The sequence below is a fragment of the Sarcophilus harrisii genome, chromosome 6, assembly GCF_902635505.1.
Source record: "Sarcophilus harrisii chromosome 6, mSarHar1.11, whole genome shotgun sequence".
Classification (NCBI taxonomy): domain Eukaryota; kingdom Metazoa; phylum Chordata; class Mammalia; order Dasyuromorphia; family Dasyuridae; genus Sarcophilus; species Sarcophilus harrisii.
In genome coordinates this window covers 187363355-187386670 of record NC_045431.1, presented here as the reverse complement: position 1 = coordinate 187386670, position 23316 = coordinate 187363355, and the positions used below count along the sequence as shown (strand labels likewise).

Sequence of the window (23316 nt, the reverse complement as noted above, 5' to 3'; positions counted from 1 at the left end):
TTGGCTTTGATATGTTAAAAAGTGTATTATAACTGGCACTTTTCTAACACAATTTCAAGTTTTTAAATGATGTTTATTTTCACTTTAAGAGCTATTGTTACAAATATTTAAAATTCAAATCAACACAAGCAACTTCAAAACTTTATATTAAAATTACTCACTTTTTTCATTTTCTCTGAAATTCTTAATCTCCACTAAATCAAATGAATGCATAGCTGCCATTATCCGCTGAGCAACATCTGATAGCGGCATCTTAGAGAAGTCAAAGCCTACATTTCCCTCATAATTTTCCATGTTTTTTTTTTTAATATAAATCCTAAATACAAAACAGTATTTATGTATTAATTAATGAGATACAAGGTTTATGAACAAAACTGCTAAGTCATTTTAGCCATACAAATTTGTATACTAAATTTTTTAACATCACCAGCCATAGGCATGTCAATTAGCCTCATTCTGTTAAATAGCCAACTACATAGCAAAAAACAGAATTTTCAATAATTTAAGTTTAATCTAGTGCTCTATTCACTAAAGTTTACTAGATGAATTACAAAACAGTTACTCTTCAAAGAATTAATAGAAGTACAGATAATATAAAAAGTATGTTTGACTGACACTCTCTCTCTCTCTCTCTCTCTTCTACTCTACAACCCTCATGCTAGGTATCAATTGCTCGTTTGCTTGATTGAGCACGTCATATTGCTGTCCCAGATGGATAATTAAAGATAAGAAAAGATTCTAAAACTGCCATGGAAAAAAATCGGCCATCTATAGTCAACAAAATACAATTCTATATGGTACTAATTTTATATCACAGTAAAGAAAGAATGCTGTATTTGATATAAACATATGTACATGTTTCAGCCTATTTTCTCATCTGAAAAATGGGAAAAAAAAATAGGTTTACTGTCAGGATTAAAGAAGACAGTATATGCAAACTGCTTTGCAAACTTTAAAACACTATATAAATGTCAGCTCTTATTATTCCACACTATAAATATAGAAAGTTGTGTATATATGCATTTGATTCCTTGGGAGAACATAACTGGAAATAAAATTAGGAAAGTTATAAAATTTCTGGAGAGAACAGAAGTTATTTTAAAATTTGGGGATAACATTTATTGGTTTGGGATATCAAGATTTGTTATAACTGTTCAAAAGAGATTAGGTTCACAAATCTACTTATTTAATTTTGATTAAAATATTAACAATTTTTTAAAAAAATAAGCTAGTAACAAAAAAATATTCAGGCTAAAAGGTTACACATATCAACCAGATTTTACCTTATTTTGTCATGATTACAGCTTAGAAATCAACAGTTCCATAAAGATTAAAAATAAAGAAACTAAAAGAGCTATGTTATTATTCCAGATTAAAAACAAATAATGAATATTCTTAAAGACTATGAAAGCAGGTAATATAGGTCCTTGAACATTGTGACTGTGCCTACTTGAAATCTATAAAACCACAAGGAATCCAATAAATATAAAAAGTGAGCATTCAGTATCTGTGATGATACCTAATTTCGTTTGAACTATCTTAAAGGACCTCACATAAATATTAAATGTTTTCTATATTTTAACTGCTTAAATGCTATACTGGTATCCCTTAAAAAACACTATATATTGAATTTCACTTCAAAAGAATGGATAAAAGGAGACAACAATTTGTGTATATATTGTGTGAATATCTCTTCATATGGCTTTTTAAGATTTATTCAGGAGCCCAGTCATAAGCCACAAGAATACTGTCAATATCTATATTGTTCTATCAATTCCAAGAAGCCAAAATGTGTGTCCCAAAATCCTTTCCCCTATGATAAAGGGTGGACAACTGTTACATAACAGGAACTACTCCTTAAGGCAATAAATACAATATGAGATTATTTTATCACCACTAGTGCTAAATTACCAACACGGCAGTCTTTTCTTCAACTTCAGCATCATTCCCAAATTCTATGAGAAGAAATAATGCTAGAATGCAAAAACTGGATTTAGTGCCAGAAGACCTGGGTTTAGTCCTTCAAACCCAGATTACTCCTTTACTAACCACAACTCCTGGCTAAGTCATAACTTCTCATTGCCTCAATTTTTTCATCCACAAAAGAGGGTTGAAAATAATACTATGTATTACATTCCTCAATAATGATATGAGGATCAAATGAGATAATATAGGGAAATTATTTTGTAAATTATGAAGTGCTACCTAAAAAGCTTATAGTGGGTGTTTTTATAGCAGATTCAATAAATGAAAATTTTTCACATTCAACTAAAAAAAACAGTTCTATTGTATACAGCAAGAGATATCTTTATTATGCTGACTTGCATAATGTTCTGATTATTTTAAATGTTTAAACTTTTCCATTTAAAAAAGACAAAATGAGAGACTAAAGAAATCTAATTGAACATTATAACATTCCCATTACAATGTAGCTGAAGGCTTTTGTCCCCCTTGGGGGAAAACAGAGAAAGGCTACCTGAACTCCTTTGAGGAGCAAAAGCTCCTCTCCTAATAGCTGTTGGTTCTCTGGACAAGCATGTTGCACAAGGAGAAACAAAGTAATTGCCCCTCCCAATATAAGTAAAAATAGTACACATTTTATATCGTGAATACTGAATATCTGATTTTCAATCTTCAAGACCAATAGTTGTAATTTTTAACTGATATTCTAAATTCTCCACAATACTCTGTAAATATTCTTTATCTTTGAAAAAATACACATATAATTCTCGTTCCATTTGATACAGTTTATCAGCTGCCAAAATTCTTCTCTTTGCCTTTACATTAGCAAGAATATCCATAAGCAGATGATTTAGCTTTTTCAAATGAGAGTCAACTTGATGAAATTGCTTCTTTAATTCCTAAAAGAAAAACATACACACACTTCAGTTATATAAAGGTTAGACACAATGTTTAATATTATAAAACTCAAAGGGAAGCAATTTTAAAGACTTAATCATAGCCCCACAATTCTTCAGTGTAAACTACTTTTAACGACAAGTACTTAGTCAAAATTAGTCATTGATTATAATTTGCTCTGATTTGGATTAGTCAACTTTTGAGGCCCACACACTAGAAACACAGAGCTAGATGGATCATGGAGTTCATTACTTTTAACCTTTGTATCTTAAATTTAAGAACAGTTAAGGCTCATGTGTTATATGATTTGCTCAAAATCACACAGAGAGATAGCAGCAAACTAGGCTTAGAAACCAAGTCTCCCAACTCCTAGTTTAATGGTCTTTGCCCTTACACAGATTTATCTACTTGATGAGTTACCCAAGGAAAATCCTCTTTTCAAATAGTTATTAACAGTATTTCATAACAGTAACCTATTACATTCAATTAATCTCTTTACTGCCAAATTAAGCATGGACCCACACTTAACACCGTATACCAAGATAAGATCAAAATGGGTCCATGATTTAGACATAAAGAACGAGATTATAAACAAATTGGAGGAACATAGGATAGTTTATCTCTCAGACTTGTGGAAGAGGAAGAAATTTGTGACTAAAGACGAACTAGAGACCATTATTGATCACAAAATAGAAAATTTTGATTACATCAAATTAAAAAGCTTCTGTACAAACAAAACTAATGTAAACAAGATTAGAAGGGAAGCAACAAACTGGGAAAACATCTTCACAGTTAAAGGTTCTGATAAAGGCCTCATTTCTAAAATATATAGAGAACTGACTCTAATTTATTTTTTTTTTTATTTTTATTTTTTTTTATTTTTTTTATTTAATAGCCTTTTATTTACAGGATATATACATAGGTAACTTTACAGCATTAACAATTGCCAAACCTCTTGTTCCAATTTTTCACCTCTTACCCCCCCACCCCCTCCCCTAAATGTCAGGATGACCAGTAGATGTTAAAATATATTAAAATATAACTTAGATACACAATAAGTATACATGACCAAAACATTATTTTGCTGTACAAAAAGAATCAGACTCTGAATTATTGTACAATTAGCTTGTGAAGGAAATCAAAAATGCAGGTGTGCATAACTATAGGGATTGGGAATTCAATGTAATGTTTTTAGTCATCTCCCAGAGTTCTTTTTCTGGGTATAGCTAGTTCAGTTCATTACTGATCCATTAGAAATGATTTGGTTGATCTCGTTGCTGAGGATGGCCTGATCCATCAGAACTGGTCATCATCTAGTATTGTTGTAGAAGTATATAATGATCTCCTGGTCCTGCTCATTTCACTCAGCATCAGTTCGTGTACTGACTCTAATTTATAAGCCAAGCCATTCTCCAATTGATAAATGGTCAAAGGATATGAACAGACAATTTTCAGATGATGAAATTGAAATCATTACCACTCATATGAAAGAGTGTTCCAAATCATTATTAATCAGAGAAATGCAAATTGAGACAACTCTAAGATACCACTACACACCTGTCAGATTGGCTAAAATGACAGGAAAAAATAATGATGATTGTTGGAGGGGATGCGGGAAAACTGGGATACTGATACATTGTTGGTGGAGCTGTGAACGAATCCAACCATTCTGGAGAGCAATCTGGAATTATGCCCAAAAAGTTATCAAACTGTGCATACCCTTTGATCCAGCAGTGTTTCTACTGGGCTTATACCCCAAGGAGATACTAAAGAAGGGAAATGGACCAGTATGTGCCAAAATGTTTGTGACAGCCCTGTTTGTAGTGGCTAGAAGCTGGAAACTGAGTGGATGTCCATCAATTGGAGAATGGTTGGGTAAATTGTGATATATGAATGTTATGGAATATTATTGTTCTGTAAGAAATGACCAGCAAGATGAATACAGAGAAGCTTGGAGAGAATTACATGAACTAATGCTAAGTGAAATGAGCAGAACCAAGAGATCATTATATACGTCAACAACGATACTGTATGAAGATGTAATCTAATGGAAGTGGATTTCTTTGACAAAGAGACCTAATTCAGTTTCAATTGATCAATGATGGACAGAAGCAGCTACACCCAAAGAAAAAAACACTGGGAAATGAATGTAAACTGTTTGCATTTTTGTTTTTCTTCCCGGGTTATTTCTACCTTCTGAATCCAATTCTCCCTGTGCAACAAGAAAACTGTTTGGATATGGACACATACATTGTATCTAGGATATACTAGGACATATTCAACATATATAGGACTGCTTGCCATCTAGGGGAGGGGGTGGAGGGTGGAAGGGAAAAATCGGAACAGAAGTGAGTGCAAGGGATAATGTTGTAAAAAAATTACCCTGGCATGGATTCTGTCAATAAAAAGTTACAATAATAATAATAATAATAATAATAATAAAATCTCTTTACTGCCATGAACATAATTATGCAGAAATCACACCACCTTAGAAATGAAAGGTTCACATTCTTCTTAAAACCTAAATCCTTTTTACAATATTCCTACAATGCCTGAAGATGATCAATAACTTGACATCTCCCAAGGTAACTCATTCCATTTTTGGAAAGCTCTAATTGCCAGTTAATTCTAATCTAACAAGACCTGCTTACATATATCAAATCAAAACTCCTCAGCTTAAACATGCAGTGTCTCCTATTGATTAAGTCTTTATTCCACCTTTACTCTCAGCTCCCCATCACTAAACTTGTTCATTCTCTTCTATTACACATCTATAATGTGTATTCCATTTTACATTCCAGGATATCCTTGCTACCTTTTCAATCCATATTCATAAACAATTTTTAGATTCAGCTCACTTTACATCTTAAGAGAAAATTTTTGTTTGTTGACCATCTTCACAATGTGATTTCTTTACCCTATATTCCCTCAATATTTAAATGTTAAACTTATACTTCAATATATCATTTTGGACTCGATATGATACATCACAATTATTTTGCAATATGTTCTTAGACTCTCACATATTAAGGTCCTTCATGCATGATCCTGTGTAAAGCCAATACATACCTGATCACTAAGATAAAGCTGGTTTCCTCCACAATACAAAGTATCACAAAGCATATCCACACCATTATTCAGTTTGGACAGAAAGAGAGCATGCTCTTGAGCAGTTATTGTCAACTGATCTCGTATAGAAGAAACATCTTGCTTCAGTTTTTGAGCCACTTCTTCCAGGCCTTCATATGTTTTGAACAACTCTTGTTTCTTATTTTCCCCTTCTAAAAGTTCATAAAGCCTAAACCAGTATTTTAAAAAAAATTATCAGATTAATGGGAATACAATTGTAAAGTCAACATTTTCTTAAATATAGATCATCATATTAAGGACTATTTTGAGGATGGCTTTTAAAATAATCAATGCATCGGTTACTGAATCAAACCAAATCAAGATAGTCATTACTAAATCAAGATAACATTAAACTACTCAGGTACACTATTCTAAGTAATTACAGTACATAAATACTGGTTTCCATTTTCCACAAAATCTTTCCACAAAAATTATATCTCTCTTCAAACATTATCTAACAATAGGCCCATCACTTAACCTTAGCCTGTTTCATCATTTTAAAAATGGGGATAAGATACCTGGTTAACTTCACAGGACCATGATGAAAATACTTTGCAAAAATTTGAGTGCTATATAAATGTGAGTTGTTATCATTAATCCTATCCCAAACAAACTGGTTTTTGAGATACAATAAAGTGAACTGTTCTTTTATGAGTAAAATAAGACTAATTCCTGCATGAGACAGTGGAAGTGCCAACAGACATTTACTAGTTATGTGACTCTGAACAAGTCACTAAGCCTTATATCCTCATCTGTAAAATAAGCTAGAAGAGAAAATGGCAAATCTTTCCAGTATCTTTGCCAAAACAAACAAACCAAAGGAGATCAGAGAATCAGATACAACTCAATAACACAATCCTGTACAAAAGATAAATTTTGATGAAGCACACACAAAGTCCACTCCCAGACTTACAAGCTTCTAAGAAAGGTAGTATATTTCTTGTTACATGAAATATAAGAGAAAACAAAGGCAACCCACTTCTTTAATTATGAAGGGCTGTCCAAATCTCTTTCAAAGAAAATTTGTTTTAAGTTTAGGCTTTTTAATTTTTAAAAGCTAGTAGGGATTTTAGAGAGCATATCAAGGAAGGAAAATGAGAAACAAAAAGTAGACATAGTTTGTTCAAGATAACCCAAACAGTTAGCAGATGGACCAGCTCTAAGGTAGAATTTAACAATGCTTTGCTCTAAATCATCCAAGATGTTTTCAGTTTTCATAAAGCAAATGATCTAACATTATTTTTATCACAAACTCTTCACCATCAATTACAATGGACTTACATTTGGACTCTTAATATCTCAGTTCTCAGTCTCCAACATGAAGAAGAGAACCAAGAAAGAATAAGCAGCTGAACTAGATCGACCAAAATATATACTTCTCATGCTATCAGTGACAAGGCTCATGAAAAACCTTGGAAAAAATCTAACAGTCTTTCTTTTCCTTGTATACACACACACACACACACACACACACACACACACAGTTTATGATGGCACAATTTAAGTCAGAGATATCTGTTCCAATTCCAGTGGTATAAGTTACTCTCAGGTAAGTAAACTCCTTCTACCAATGCAGGTCATCACTTCTTTGAAACCTCTTATAGAGCTGCCTAGATCAGTGGTGTCAAACTCAAACAAAAAGGGATCACTTTATCCATTCTGCTTCATACTTACTTAGAAAATCACAAATTAACATTAACTATGTTGTGTTATATTTTGTTAAACAGTTCCCAATGACATTTTTATCTGCGCAGTTGCACTGGTCAGCAAGCTTTATAATTTGTCCAGTGTCATATAGAGATAAGACTTAAAATCAAGTTACATTGATTTCAAGACCAGTTCTCTATACATTTTGTCATGCTACCTCTCATAAGAAAAGAACAGAATTTTTTCTACAAATAATACTCTATAGCAGATATCTATTCAGCCAGATCATTAACTGAAAGATAAAGAGAATATAATCCCAATGTTTGCTACCTAAGGTCCCTTCAAATATCAATGTGACAGTATAATCATGACACATACCTATGAGTAGAACAATCCTTGGCATCAATAATATTTCTTGGTTGGGTCTGCTGAGATATAGATGGGTCAGCTAACATTTCTAATCGTTGATGCAGAATAGTATTACTTTGACTAAGTTCTTGAGTCAAGTTTTCAAGTTGCCGGTGAGTATCCCGATGCTTTCTCAATTCAATTTCATATGCTAGCTGCAGAAGTTCAAAAGATGCCTTCTGTTTTATCAGCTGATTAAGAACTAATTCTTGTCTTGATGTATAATAGTCTTGTCTAGCAAGCTGCCGATCAAAATCTCCCTTTACAACTGGCATATTCAGTAATTGAGCATTTTCTTTGACCACAGTAGGCAATGTTTTATTTTTCAGTTGGGTGATTTGTTCTTCAAGTTTTAGTATCTCACTGCTAAATCTAGAAATTTTAGCCTCTACATCTTCTTTGCCAATAGCCTGAACAAAAAAAAAGCAAAATACTTATAAATATTTAAGAAATCCAAAAACAAACATTTTTTTAACTTCTTTTCCATTTTGACTTTCAACCTATGACCCTCACTTGATGTATGAAATGAACTGAAAACTAATTTTAATATTAAACTAAAGGAAATATAATTATAAAGGATAATATTTGCCCCCCTACCAAAAAAAGTCATGCATTCTGAAAATAGATTAGTTAAAAAGAAAAACAATATGGAATTGGAGAAAAAGCTACTTTGATACTGAATAGTTACTTTTTAAGTTGTTTTGTTAATACATACAGTAGTACTACATACTAATAACTAACAAGGTCTGCCAAGATGATCCTTTGTAATCAGTAAGCTAATCATATGCAAATGAAAATTGGCTAAATGTTTTTAAAAACTTTGTTCTCTAAAGTGAAGAACTCTCCCAGGAAAGTTAACTCTCCCACATCAATTAACTGATTATATTACTTCTTTGACAGACATTATTAGAACATTTTATAGATGTTTTTGGATAAAGTTATTATCTTAAAAACAATGACACATAAAAACTTCTAGTAACTATACCTATATACAACTACTAAATAACAAAGATCACTACAACCAGACAACCCACAATATACAATAAAAATTTTTAAAAATCAACACTACTCTTTAAAAAAAAGGTAGTCTGCCTCTCTATTGCCCATATCTGAATGTTCATAAATTTCAAATTAATAAAATTCAAATTGATGAAACTTAGCAGAGACTTACGTTATCCTCAATATTTCTGACTTCAATTAATAAAGAGTAATCAACTGTTGATCACTTTACAAAAATAAATCGATAAAATTCATTGCCCAAAGGATTATAAAGAGGTAGGTATTTTCATACACTACTAGTGAATTGTATATTAATAGAATCTCCTTGGAAAACAAACTGGTGGTACATAAGAGTTATAGAAATAATCATGCCCTTTGGTCCAATAATCTTTATTGAGAATACACCAGGGGGGAAAAAAAAGAGACTACGCTGTGAAAGAAATTATCCTAAAGAGAGGGGGTGTGTGTGTGTGTGTGTGTGTGTGTGTGTGTGTTGTTGTGAAGACCAAGTTAGCACCCTAGATACCTTAGAATCAGTCAGAATCAGGATAAGCAAAAGTCCTTGGTCTTTATTTATTCTTGGTTTTTAGGTATAGAAGTGGATTGGATGGATACAGATTTTGACCACCTCTTTCTTGTTCATCTACCGCCAAAGTGACTCTGGCTTGTTTTATTCCACCCCCCAATCCTTCCCACAATTTTCTGTATACACCAAAAGATTGAAACTGCACAGAATAGTGAGAAGGGCCAATTTTCCAAGCATATGCTAATAGAATATTGTCCAATCGGTGCTTGCTTGTCCAACCTCAGTGCATAAACTCAGAGTTTCAGCCCTTTACAGTTGTCATTTCTGATTACAAAAGAACTGGAAACTACTTAAATGTTTAATAATTTGCAAATGGTTCAGTAAGCTCTAGTGTATCAATATAGTGCCATTAAAAATTATAAATTTGAGGGACCTAAAATTTTTTAAAAAGATATTCCATAATGTGAAGCACAGAAAAGAAAAACAAATAATATAAAAATAAAAATGTCTATAAAAATATCAAAATTAGCCAACAAGAGATATGAGTAATATCCATGCCTTTATGAAAACACATTTATCTGAATTTTGAAGTCTGAAGTTAAGAATCTGATTACTGTAAAATTTTCAAATACTGGCACATTATGGTTATTCATTAGAAAAATTGGCAATCCCGGGTTATTTTTACCTTCTGAATCCAATTCTCCCTGTGCAATAAGAAAACTGTTTGGATCTGCACACATACATTGTATCTAGGATATACTAGGACATATTCAACATATATAGGACTGCTTGCCATCTAGGGGAGGGGGTGGAGGGTGGGAGGGAAAAATCGGAACAGAAGTGAGTGCAAGGGATAATGTTGTAAAAAAAAAAAATTACCCTGGCATGGATTCTGTCAATAAAAAGTTACTATAATAAAAAAAAAAATGGCAATAAGGAAACACAATTATCTGCTATCTCCCCTTTTAAGTAATTTAACAGTATTTACTAATTTTTCTCCTTAAATGAGATTAATTTTTCACCTTACCTTGCTTGTTAAGGTTTGAAGAGTCTCCTCTGCCCATTTTATACGTGACTGAAGGCTACATTCATTTGCTTTCAATTGAATTAACTGATGTTGGGCACAAATATAAGCCAGCTGCAGCCTTGACATCTCATGCCTTCTTTCCTCACGGGCTTCATTATCATCATCACCACAATTGGATGGTGTTTGTATATCAAAAAGCTGAAAATTTTCTTCATTTGAACTTTCAACTAATTCCTGTATACCTTGAAAGAAATGCTTTTTGGTATACAAAGTTAATGCTACTGTGCTTTGTCCTTCTTGGCTTAAGTATTTTTCCAAAGCAAGTTGAGATAAAAACACTGGAGGAGTTGTCCTTTGTTTTGTCTCTGAACAATCAAAATATGTTGTTAATTTCTCAACTCCATCAATGAGATCTTGAAGTTGATTAGTTATTTTGCTATTTACAGCATTCAGAAATCCCTGACTCTCCTTCAGATTTTTAGTAACTTCTTCTTCTTTAGACTTTAATTGGAATAATCTATGACTATTTGTTGAAGCTATCGATTGAAATTTATTGCGACGCTGAATTTTTAGATTTTTTAACTTCTGAAGAGCTTGGAGTTCAGTCTCTAATTTTTCTAACTCAATTCCCTCATAACTACATGTTTTCAGATCAGAAGTTTTACAAGTTTTAAGAACTTCATCCAATGCTTGTTCTTCTAGGATGGGCTTGCCAGATTTCTGAAGGGTGTTAAAAGCTTGCAGTTCTTTTTCAGTCAATACATGCTGTTCATTTACATTTCTACAGAACCACTCCAAAAAAGGTTTATTTTCAACAGTTTCAAACAACCAGTCAAAATCTTCTCCATTAAGATTATCACTCTTAGGATAACCAATTTTTTTTAATGTTTCCACAAACTCATTTCCACAACTCATGTCTTAATTGCCAAAACTTTTTAAATGAATGTTTTTTTATTATTCTGATTTATATGCTTTTTTTAAAAATCCAAGCAACAAGCACACAGGATACTGATTTCACTTTTAATCCATAGACCAAAAAAAATTTTTTTTTCTTAAAAACTACAGTATTTCCTATGAAAGAAAGCAAGTATTATATCACAAATGAGTAGATTGGATATCCAAAATAAATTTGTGTATTAATGGCACATTGTTTTTATACTACTACTTAATTACAAAGTGGATTAAAACTCAAATGACATTCAAAATGAAAATTAAGCAATTCAGGGATGCAGTTTTCCCGAATTAAATTCATCTTATGTAGCTAAATTTCCTCAAATATAACTAAGGAGTAAAAATATAATTGAGGGCATTACTTACCAATAACTGAGGGGTATTATTTACCAAAAACAAATTTACCAATAACAATAACTATTTACCAATATCAATAATATTATCAAAAATCAATTACCAATAACAATGCATATAAAAATAGTTCTTGGGAATTGTAGATAGGGACCAGAATTCTATATACAAATATGAGTGATAGTAGTATTTGTAAATACTATAAATATCAAGCTAATCTAGGTATTTAAAGATAATGATCTTAAAGAGTATGAGAGTTGACACAAACCATTTCAGCTCCCAATATCTACATTACTTTCCAGTCAAAAATTTAGATTTTGGAGTAAAATATATCATTTTTTTCAGACAATTTAAGTAGTCTCTTAAGGTAGAAATATAAAGTGACTTGTCACCTAAGTTTCATATCACTTCTAAGAATTCCTTCCTGATTCCCTCAATTGTTAGAGTTCCCTCTTCAAATTATACCTTGTATTTATTTACCTGTGTATATTTATCTCCCTAGTAAAATTTAAGCACCTTGAGGGCAGAAGGCAGCAGCTTCTCTTCTCTTTGTATCTTCAGCACCTAGCAGTGGTAGAAACTTAAATCACTACCAAAGAGTCTTATTTATGAAACCAAAAAGCTTACTTTATTCAAGGAAAAAATGGCCAAAAAGTTTACCTGAGTTATATTTATAGTACAACATTATTAGAGTTTGGGATTTGGACTATTATATTCCCCTAAATTCATGATATAGATTACAGTCCTCTACATTATCACTCCAAACTATAGAAAGTATCATTCTCCCCACCCTTTCCCTAAAATAACCAAAAAATAAAAAAAAAAACCTTAAATTACATTAAATGTTACAATAGGCATTGGAAAATCTAAATACTACTATTCAACATACTCTCCAAAAATTAATTTAATTAAATTAATTAAAATAAACTAACCCCTTAGAATAAAACATTTTTTTCATCAACATGTAAGAAGTTCAAGAAAGTACATGAAAGTACAGTCAACAAACATTTTCTAGGTTCTTGCTATATGCAAAGACACTGTGCCAAGAACTGAGAACAAAAAAAAATCACAAATCAATATTTCAAGAACCCTACTTATAGGAAGGCTAAAACTGTATATACAAATAAATAAATACAATCTAACTGGAGGTAAGGGGCGGGGTTGGAATATGGAATCTAGGAATTTGAGGACTGGGGGGGTTGGAGAGGGGAAGATGTCACAAGCTAGATGGACTTTTTAGAGAAAACATAGTTAGTAAGAGACAGGGGTAAACAAACAATTAAATGCTTCCCATGTAAGGACGAGAAAGCTGTGCTATCAGGAGAGATGGGATGCTGAACTTGGTTTGAGTAAGACATTTAAATATCTTCTGATTTTATGAGGTACACACACATCCTACTTCCCAGCTTTTACCTCTTCATCCCTAATTACTATTGAGATAAAATATAAACAATCCTATTATATCTTGGATCCCCAAATGAACCCATACCCACTCCTACAATTTAGGCAATTGTGTTTGTTCATTCCTTCAACCCTTAAGGATCTTAGCAAAATTATATAACAAAAAAATAAATTTGTAATGCCAACTATATCAGTTAAAACTAAACTTAATATGAAATCTATGCATACTATAGCTCAAAAATTATATCCCAAAACTGGTTACCTTTCGACTTGAATTGTCACTTCTACAAATGTGCTTTCTCACATCGTAGATATCGTCAGGTTAAAAAAAAAAAATCCCTGTAAAAGAAAAAAAATTGGTTTAATGCTTTGTTTTGTTTTTTGGATACTCAAATAGTTCTAATCTACTATTCTTGAAAAATTTCTCATTTAAGGTTTTTGTTGCTTATTAAATATTCTCCCTATGAAAACCTATTGTAAGGACCCTTAAATTATTACTGCCAATTTACTCCACAATTCCTTATTCACAGTTTATATGACCTTTCTTACACTGTTTCAAAGGATATGTTTGCTTTTTAAAATTCTGTAATTGCAAATGCAGTCTTTCCTCTGGGAAGTGTAAATTAATTGATACTGCTTGCTAAAAAAACATACACATGCATATACTCATATATATGTATATCCTTTATATATATAGCATAATTAAAGGCCTTCCCCTCCCCCCATTATGATCTTTATATATTAGAAATTTATTCTCCTTTGTCTGCTGAATCTGGATTACATTTAAATGTAGGAGCCCTAGAGAAAAAGTTTTAAGTATCTAAATGAACGATATTTTACTCCTTAAAACCTAAATAGCTGGAAGAATATTCAATATTCTTGACTGAACTCAGCCAGTACTTTCAAATTTAATTTACATTTTAATGTCATGCCAGCCAAATTACCAAAAAAAATACTTAATATAACTTAATAAAATAGTAGCCAAATTCAGTTGGAGAAAATAAAAGATCTAGAATATCAAGAAAAATAATGAAGAAGTAAAAAGAAGAAGAAATAGTATTTTCAGACCTCAAACTGGATTATAAAGAAATAGTTATCAAAACCATCTAGTATTGGTTAAAAAACAAGAGATCAATGGAACAAAGGAAACAAATGGAACACAAGGGAAAATCAGAAACAATGGAACTCAATCCAACGTTTGATAAATGTTAAGTAAAATACTTAGGAAAGTACTGTCCATTTAATAAAAATTTCTGGCAACAATGGAAGTAGTCTGAGAAAAATTAAGCTTAGACAAATATTTTACCTAATATTCTACAATGCATTCTAAATAGACACATAAAGATTATTTTATTTTTTAGAAAAATTAGAAAATAAGCAGATCATATACCTCTCACATCCATGGATAGAAAATATATTTTTAATCAAAAAAGGAACTGAGTCAATTATTACAAAAGATAAAATAGACAACTTAGATTATATGAAACTAAAGAGGTTCTACATAGCAAAATTAATGTACCTAAGTTGATAAAGGGAAGCAGTCAAATGGAAAAAAAAAAATCTTTGTACCAAATTTTTTATAAGTTTAGTATCTAAGACATATAAACAATCAGCAGATGTGCATATGTATTTGTGTGTGTGTAAGTAAAATCAATGGCCATTTCCAAATTGCTAAGTAATCAAAGAATCTGATTTGAGCAAATATTTCTCAAAAGAATTTTTAAAGTATCAACAACCACATGAAAGAATATTCCAAATCACTAATAATGACAAATGCAAATCAAAAGAACCCTAAGTTTTTACTTTACATCCTGCAAATTAGTAAAGATGACAAAAAAAAAAAAAAAAGTAAATAAGTATACTGGAGGGATTGTACAATGATAGGCATATAGGTACCCTGTTGGTGGTGGTATACGATCATTTTCAAAAGCAATTTAGAATTATGCAAATAAAGTGGCTAAGCTATCATTTCAACTATTTATTATGCTCAAATATCCCAAATGCATATTTGTGAAAATAAAGATATCCCCCCCACTATCAATCATCATCACCCAAGAACTCTCCAAAAGAATTTGTAACAGCTCAATGGATTTCAGTAAGAAAACCTTAATTCAAGTCCTGATTTCTCTTACTTAAGTTGCTATATGACCTCAAAATAGTCAAGTATTTTTTCTACCTCAGCTTCCTTAACTATATAACAGGAATAATTATTCCTTCCTAGTCCATGTCACAGTTATGTTATTAGGAACAAAAGCGATAAGGCCAAAGTCCTTAGAAAACTGTAAAATGCTATTAAAAGCTAAATTATATGTAGTTTATAAAAATCAAGCCCATAACTTTATTTTTTATAGAAGTTTTTTTTTCAAAACTTATACATGGATAATTTTTCTAACACTGACCCTTGCAAATCATTGTGTTCCAAAATTTCCCCTTCCTGCTCCCCCTCTCCCAGACAGCAAGCAATCCAATATATGTTAAACATGCATGCTAAAAATATGTTAAATCCGATATATGTATTCATATTTATACAATTATCTTGCTGCACAAGAAAAAAATCAAAAAGGAAAAAAAATGAGAAAGAAAAAATGCAAGCAAAAGATGACAAAAAGAGTGAAAATGCTCAAGTTGTGAACCACATTCAGTTCCTGCAGTCCTCTCTCTGGGTGTAGATGGCTCTCCATCACAAGATCATTGGAACTGGCCTCAATCATCTTATTATTGAAAAGAGCCACATTCAACAGAATTGATCATCGTATAATCTTGCTGTTGCCATGTACTAATCTCTTGGTTCTGCTCACTTCACTTAGCATCAGTTTATGTAAGTCTCTCCAGACCTTTCTGAAATCATCCTGCTGATCATTTCTTATAGTATAATAATATTCCATAATATTCATGTACCATAACTTATTCAGCCATTCTCCAACTGACGGGCATCCACTCAATTTCAAGTTTCTTACCTCTACAAAAAGGGCTGGTACAAACATATTTGCATATGTGGCTTCCTTTCCCTCTTTAAAAAATCTCTTTGGAATATAAGTCCAATAGAAATACTGCTGGATCAAAGGATATGCACAGTTTAATAGCCCTTTGGGCATAGTTCCAAATCGCTCTCCAGAATGGTTGGATCAGTTCACAACTCTACCAACAATGTATCAGTGTCCCAGTTTTCCCACATCCCCTCCAACATTTGTCATTATCTTTTCCTGTCATTTTACCCAATCTGAGAGGTGTGTAGTGGTACCCCAGAGTTGTCTTGATTTGCATTTCTCTGATCAATAGTGATTTAGAGCACTTTTCCTATGACTAGAAATAGTTTCAATTTCTTCATCTGAAAATTGTCTTTTCATATCCTTTGACCATTTATACATTGGAGAATGATTTGAATTCTTATAAATTTGAGTCAATTCTCTATATATTTTAGAAATGAGGCCTTTATCAGAACCCCTCAATGTAAAATGTTTTTCCCAGTTTATTACTTTCCTTCTAATTTTGTCTGTATTGCTTTTGTATGTACAAAAACTTTTTAAATTAATATAATCAAAATTGTCTATTTTATGTTCAATAACGAATTCCAGCTCTTCTTTGGCCACAAATTCATTCCTTCTCCACAGACCTGAGAGGTAAATTATTCTTTGTTCTTCTAATTTGCTTATAATGTCACTCTTTATGTCTAAATCATGAAACCATTGTGATCTTATCTTAGTATACAGTGTTAGGCGTGGGTCAATGCCTAGTTTCTGCTATACTAATTTCCAATTTTCCCAGCAGTTTTTGTGAAATAGTGAGTTCTTATCCCAAAATCTGGGGTCTTTGGGTTTGGCAAACACTAAATTATGATAGTCATTGACTATTTTGTCCTGTGAACCTAATCTATTCCAGTGATCAACTATTCTTTTTTTTTTTTTTTTTTTTTTTTGGCTGAGGCTATTGGGATTAAGTGACTTGTCCAGGGTAACTACTCTATTTCTTAGCCAGTACCAAATGGTTTTGATAACTGCTGCTTTATAATATAGTTTTAGGTCTGGAAGAGCAAAGATCCATAACTTTATAGACAAACTAACTATATCTATAGAGCATCTATTTAGTACAACAGACATAAACTTGACTGAATGTAAACTAGCCCTTTCAGCCAAATTGTTAGGCCCACTGACTACTGGGAAAAAAAATAAAGTTATCCTGTGTTCAAATTGTTCTGTTTGAACTACTTGGACCTCCTTCCCCCTCTTTTAGAGCAACATTACCTATCCTTTGTCTTCAATAAAGCTTCCCTGAGTACTCAAACCCAGGAATTTTTTTGTTTTAATTTAATGAATGGAAAAGGATCAATAAAGTCCTAATCGCAAAGAAGATTGATCTTGTTATGTGAGGAGAATTCATAGGAGGAAATGTTACTACTTTAAATGGTATGAAAATTCCTTTATATGATTTAAAAAAAAAAAAATCAGATAGAATTTCCAGACAGAAAAATGTCATTCAGTGCAAATCAATGAAGATAGATCAACATCTGTTATGTGCCTTTATTATCAGAGTATCAGAATTTGCCTCTGTTTACAAAAGTTCTACAAAGCTTACAAAGTTAACCATGCTAAAATAAATCCAGGAAAAAAAAATCATAAATTACAAAATAACCTGACATTACAAATTATGGAAAAAAGCACAATACACAGCTTCCATGGGAAAAGACAAAGCTGTGAAGTCTTCAGAGATTTTTCTGTATTTAAGATTTTTCTTTCTGCCATCTCTGTTCATTCAGATAGAGAACCCAATGACCTCTGAGATCTCTTCTAGCCCTGAGTCTATGATGATCTTTCTTAACCTGAACTGGTGGGATACTTATCATCTTATACACTCACCTGGCCCTTAATCACAAAATGCCTTATATCTTAACTTTTTTAATGTATATGTTTAATTCCCTAAAAAAAAGTAAGTTTCTTGAAAACAAACTGTAGTCTTGGATTCCACCATATCATCTCAATGACATGCAAAAAGCGGACAATTTTTTAAATGAATGAATTTATCTTTCCTAATCCTTTAGTCATATAATTTTTTTAGTAGCTTCCATTCCTACTATTTAAAAGGGAAAAATATCTATTGAATTGAGAATTAATATAAGAAATTCTGAAATGAGGGTATGCATAATCTGTTCTCTGGATATTCACACAGAATAACCACTATTGGCAGCGGAAAATAGGGATGCAATTGCATGGTAATAAGGCACAGACACAGGTGTTGAAAAGCAGAGAGGGATACAGAGACAGACAGTAGTAACATGGAAATAGAGGGATGGAATGGTAAAATAAGGCAGGCAGCCAGGGGAAGAGGCAGAAAATATTACTCATGCAACTATGGATTAGAGGTGGGAGCACTAGCAACATGGAAATATAGAGATGGAAGAGGGAAGGAAGGAGTTTGAGGTCTCATTTTTATAAAGTTTCAGATGGAACATATCCAAATTATCTCAAAGATCTTTCATGTACTTTTCATCTTCTTTCATGTACTGCTGGTCTGGAATTTGTCTAGAATTTACATATCATGGGACAAGAACCCTGACATCAGAACCTAAATGGTTTCTGTTGATTCTGCACATATTACCAGGACATGAATTTTAGTTAATATATGATAAAAAAAAATTTATACATATACTCCTTTGATCTTCAAGATGGTTTGTACTCATCTTTTAGGTTTCCTTTTGCAATGTCATTTCCAATTATTGCTCCTTTCTACTGGCTACTTATAAACTTAGTATACTGACTAAAAGGAGGGCAGGGGAGAGGAACTGATCAAAGGGACCAGAAGAAGATACCATTAAACAGAATTATAACTTTCAAAGATTTGATTCAATAATATTATGTCTCATAACAATGAGGAAAAAAAAAACCTAAACACAACCTAATAGATCAAAAATGCAGTGTTATCACAAGGAGAAAAACACGAGCAGCATATATAGTGAATATATATTCACTGAGCAATTTCTAAACATATTTGGTAATGTAATTGTCACATGAATGGTCAGAAAAACACCTGTATTCCTATAAGAATTAAGAGAATCATTAGGATTTCATACTTGAAGATTCTTTAGATATCACCTGGTAATATGATGAGAACACTAAGTCTCAAAGAAATTAAATGAATTATGAACCAAGTCTCTAACCAAGTTCAACTCTACAATTTTGTGATCTTAGCCATTTTGGAACCTGAGTTTCCTTATCTATAATACCAGTCCTTCCTACTTCACTAGGCTAAGAATTCATATAGGAATTCAGAGGAAGATACTATTTAAATGAAATAGATTTTAATGATATTTGACAATAATAGGACACAACATGAATATTCACAAAAACCAGTGGTATATGAAATTAGAGTTTTTAAAGGATAATTTCCGATCTTCCTTACCCCAACTTTAAAAGATTGATCTCAGTTTCCTTATTTAAAAAAAAAAAAAAAAGTATTTACTGGGTATCTACTACATAGTAAACATGGCTGAAGAGGTAAGACCCAAACACCATCAGATGCTCAAAGATCAATAACTAGAAGTTATTCACAGGCTAGCCAGTCCAATCCTATTACTTTCAAGGGAATAAAAAAAAAAAAAAACCAGGAACAAATTAAGGTCTGAGGAAGTTAAATGACTTGCCCAGTCACACAAGGAGTAAACACTAGAGGAAAAGTTTGAATCTACAGGAATCGTCTTCTCTTTTTCTGGCTTAACATTGTATTTTGTAGCTCTTAGTAATAAATCAAAAATATTCAAAATCAATTTGTCTATTACTGTCAACTTATATTATTGTATTAATATTTATGAATAATTAATTAATAATTAATAGATATGAACATTTTATATTACAAGTAACTTCTGTGGGAAAAGAATCAGCCACCCTACATAATGTCAACCACTTACCACACATAGGACTGGAACCCACTTAGCTCAAACAGCAAAGCCCCCCTGAAGGAGAGGTGAGGTAAACCATCAGAACTACCTTGATCCCCATCTCCCTTCACATCTTTGTGGAGATAGCCTAGACTTCTCACTCCAAGAGTACTGATTCCAGTTCAGCATCCTTAATCATCACCCTAGTAGAGATGCAACCTGATAATTGCTCCTCAGAATCTACAGCTACATATAAATATACTTAAGACTCAGAAAAGAAGATCTTGGCAATAAAGTCTTTGACAGTATTAAATAGAAAACACGATAAAGGTAGGAATCAGGGTTCTTTTAGAAGCTCAAAGTAGATTACTCGCATGCTATATATAGAAGGCTGTAAGTATAGTGGCGATAAGGGTTATGCATAGGGCTCAACTGTTTGTGTGTGATGTATTTATGGCTTCAATGATTGCGTCTTTTGAGTAAAATACTGCTAGAAAAGGGGTTCCTATAAGAGCTAGGCTGCCTAGTATGATTGCGCAGGATGTGATTGGGAGAAAGAAATATAAGTAGGCCTCCTATTTTATGAATGTCTTCCTGTCATTAAGGCTGTGGATGATGGAGCTGGAGCATACAGCCAGAAGCTGATATCAATGAAAATGACATTAAAGAACATTAATATCTGTTATCTCACAGGGACTTCCCATCTGACCTGCAAGTGAAACCTTCTGTAGTGTTTTCTGCCCCATTAAAACATGAGCTCCTGTCTCATTTTACTTTGTGTAACCCCATAACTTGGCATAAGGAAGGGAAATAAGCACTTATATATAAGCAAACATTGGGTTAAGCACATTATAAATATTATCTCTTTTGATCCTGACAATAACTCTGCAAAGTAGGTGTAATTGAAAGGAAAGGAAATTGAAGCAAAAAAAACTTGCCTCAGTCAGTTACCATCTGAGGCCACATTTGCACTCAGGTTGTCTTTGCTCTTATCTATCTCAATGTCTAGATTCTGCCTTTGTACATATTAAATACTTAATAAATGTGCTTTTCATTCATTCATGTCCTCCCCTCCATCTATAAAGACTTCTCATACCTTATTACGCTTATATTCCTTAATATTTGGTACAATGTAAATACCGGACTCAATCAAACATTCTGAGAACAAGATACCAAGTCATAACTGCAAAATTGTGCAATATAGAAAATGACAAAAAAATAAATAAATAGTACTGTCAACAACAACAAAAAATATATAGAAAATGACAGGGCTCCCACCCTTCATAGGGGCATATTTTTCCTGTCATTAGTGACAGTCCTTTCTGAGAAGTACATAACATGCTCAAGCCCCAAAGGAGGAAAAACAACAACAAAAACAAAACCAACAACAACAACAACAAACAACAACAACAAACAACAACAAAAACACCTTTCCTCTAGTGTCTAAAAACCTCTTACTACCAACCCCGGCTCCCTCAGAACCTTGCTCAAAGCAGGCAGGGCTGCTGACAAACACATGAGTTCGAATAGTTTCAAGAGTGACTACAACTCAAATGAAGGAGACGACAACCTGACGCCAGCTTCTCCAAAGCACTCCCAAACCATCATTAACCAAACAGCCACGAGATCTCCCATTTTGATAGTACTTTTAAGGTATATAAAGCCATTAACAACAATCCAAGCATCTCACACCTGTAAAAAGACCTCCAACCTCTACCTGAGCAGGAATCCCCTCCCCAATATTCTTCATACAGAGTCGTCCAGAAGAACTCTAGCAACAAAACCTCGATCTCTCCTAAAGGAGTTGGATCTATTCTAATTAGTTAGGAAGCTTTTCCACGACAAAGGGGAAAAAAATTGAAGCACGATAAAAAAAAAAATTATATTTAATGAACGTTAAAAAATTATTTTTAAATTTTTAAATGGAGAAAAATATTTTTTAAAAAAATTTTAAATAGGGAAAATATTTTATAAACGGTTTTCCTTACTCAAGCATAACTGTGGCTTTTATAAAATTTCACCCCAAACGGGCCACCCTCGGACTGCTCCTCTTTCTGAAGGCCCACACAGATTCCTCCCAGTTTCCGCCACAAACTTTCCCATCGTCTCTAGGCCGCTGGGGGAGGAGGGGAAAAGCCACAAGGCAGAGCCGCCACGGCCGCTGTCACCGATAAGCTTCTACCAAAATGCCCAACAGCACAGAGCCAAAGGGCGTCAGGGAGAACAGTTTTGTCTCGACACCCAGAGCGAGGCAAGCACTTACACACAGCAGGCGCCTAATAAATGCTTACTGACAGAACCTTGGGAGGGCCTTTCCGGGGGTTTAATTCGCACTGGCCCGCTCAACCCTGCCTCGGAACAAAGTAGTCCCCGTTCCGGGGAGGAAAGAAGCACCGGAGCCGCTCAACCTCAGCCCCGCGCTGAGCACGACAGCATCAACCAGAACTACTCACCCTCTCTCAGATCCCGCGCGCCCCTACGGTCGCGCCTCTGGCCCGCGCTGCCTCACGGGAACGAGGCGACACCGGCCCAGAGGCGCAGGCGCACACACGCACGCACGCACGCACGCACGCACGCACGCCGCGCCGCCGCCGGACAGACTGGGAGAGGGGAGGAGAAGGCTGAGCTTCGTGCGCAACCGTATTGAGGAAAAGAAACGGGGAGGGCAAAGAAGAGCAAATGGGAGGGGAGGGGGAGGAGTCTAGCTGCGCAATCGTAGTAAAGAAAATGGGCGGGGGATGGGGGGGGTGACTATGCCCCCCGCTCGACTTTTGCGCAGGCGTAATCGCTCGCCCGGTCTGAGAGACTGGGAGGAGAGAGCACGTGCGGAGGAAGGAAGGTCCTGTTTTGTTTTGTGTTTGTTTTTTTAACTCTCCTTCCCTCGCCCCGTTTCCAGCCTATTTACATAAGCTCCACCTTCCCCGCCTCCGCATAACGTGGGAGGTGTTTGAGATGAACGAGGATCTGGTCAAACCCACGAGGTCGCTATTGGAGACTATCCCATCCGACCGTTATTATTGTACTATATTATTATAAAAGGACGGCAATGATATTGTGAAAAACACTTCCAACTCACGGGGCAAGAAATTGCGGTTGGATTGCTATAGGGAGCTCCCACATTGGTGCCTTGTCTGTAATTTGTTTTCTTTT

General features: G+C 33.6%; 2 protein-coding genes across 2 annotated transcripts in view; both read right to left on the bottom strand.

The window, feature by feature from the left end:
- Positions 1-311, bottom strand: part of POLN (DNA polymerase nu) — a 303684-nt gene extending 303373 nt beyond the window's left edge. The window contains exon 1 of the mRNA XM_031942946.1: positions 162-311. Coding sequence (XP_031798806.1) covers positions 162-294 — 133 coding nt within the window. The 5' untranslated portion in view covers positions 295-311. The remainder of the gene's footprint in view (positions 1-161) is intronic.
- Positions 53-22691, bottom strand: HAUS3 (HAUS augmin like complex subunit 3). Its single transcript, XM_031942945.1, has 7 exons — positions 22620-22691; positions 13561-13637; positions 12378-12461; positions 10596-11666; positions 8014-8453; positions 5929-6157; positions 53-2861 (listed from the first exon to the last, which is right to left on the bottom strand). The coding sequence occupies exons 4-7, from the start codon at positions 11508-11510 to the stop codon at positions 2628-2630; spliced, it is 1818 nt and encodes a 605-aa protein (XP_031798805.1). The 5' UTR covers positions 11511-11666; positions 12378-12461; positions 13561-13637; positions 22620-22691; the 3' UTR covers positions 53-2627.
- Between the last annotated feature and the right edge of the window lie 625 nt (positions 22692-23316).

What these genes read in the sequence shown, in the direction of transcription:
- HAUS3 (XM_031942945.1), bottom strand. Translation starts at nt 11,510, where the DNA reads ATGAGTTGTGGAAATGAGTTTGTGGAAACATTAAAAAAAATTGGTTAT. An exon ending in TTCAAACCTTAACAAGCAAG is followed by an intron (nt 8,454 to 10,595) that starts GTAAGGTGAAAA and finishes TTTTTTGTTCAG; the next exon opens with GCTATTGGCAAAGAAGATGT. An exon ending in AGCTTTATCTTAGTGATCAG is followed by an intron (nt 2,862 to 5,928) that starts GTATGTATTGGC and finishes TTTTTCTTTTAG; the next exon opens with GAATTAAAGAAGCAATTTCA.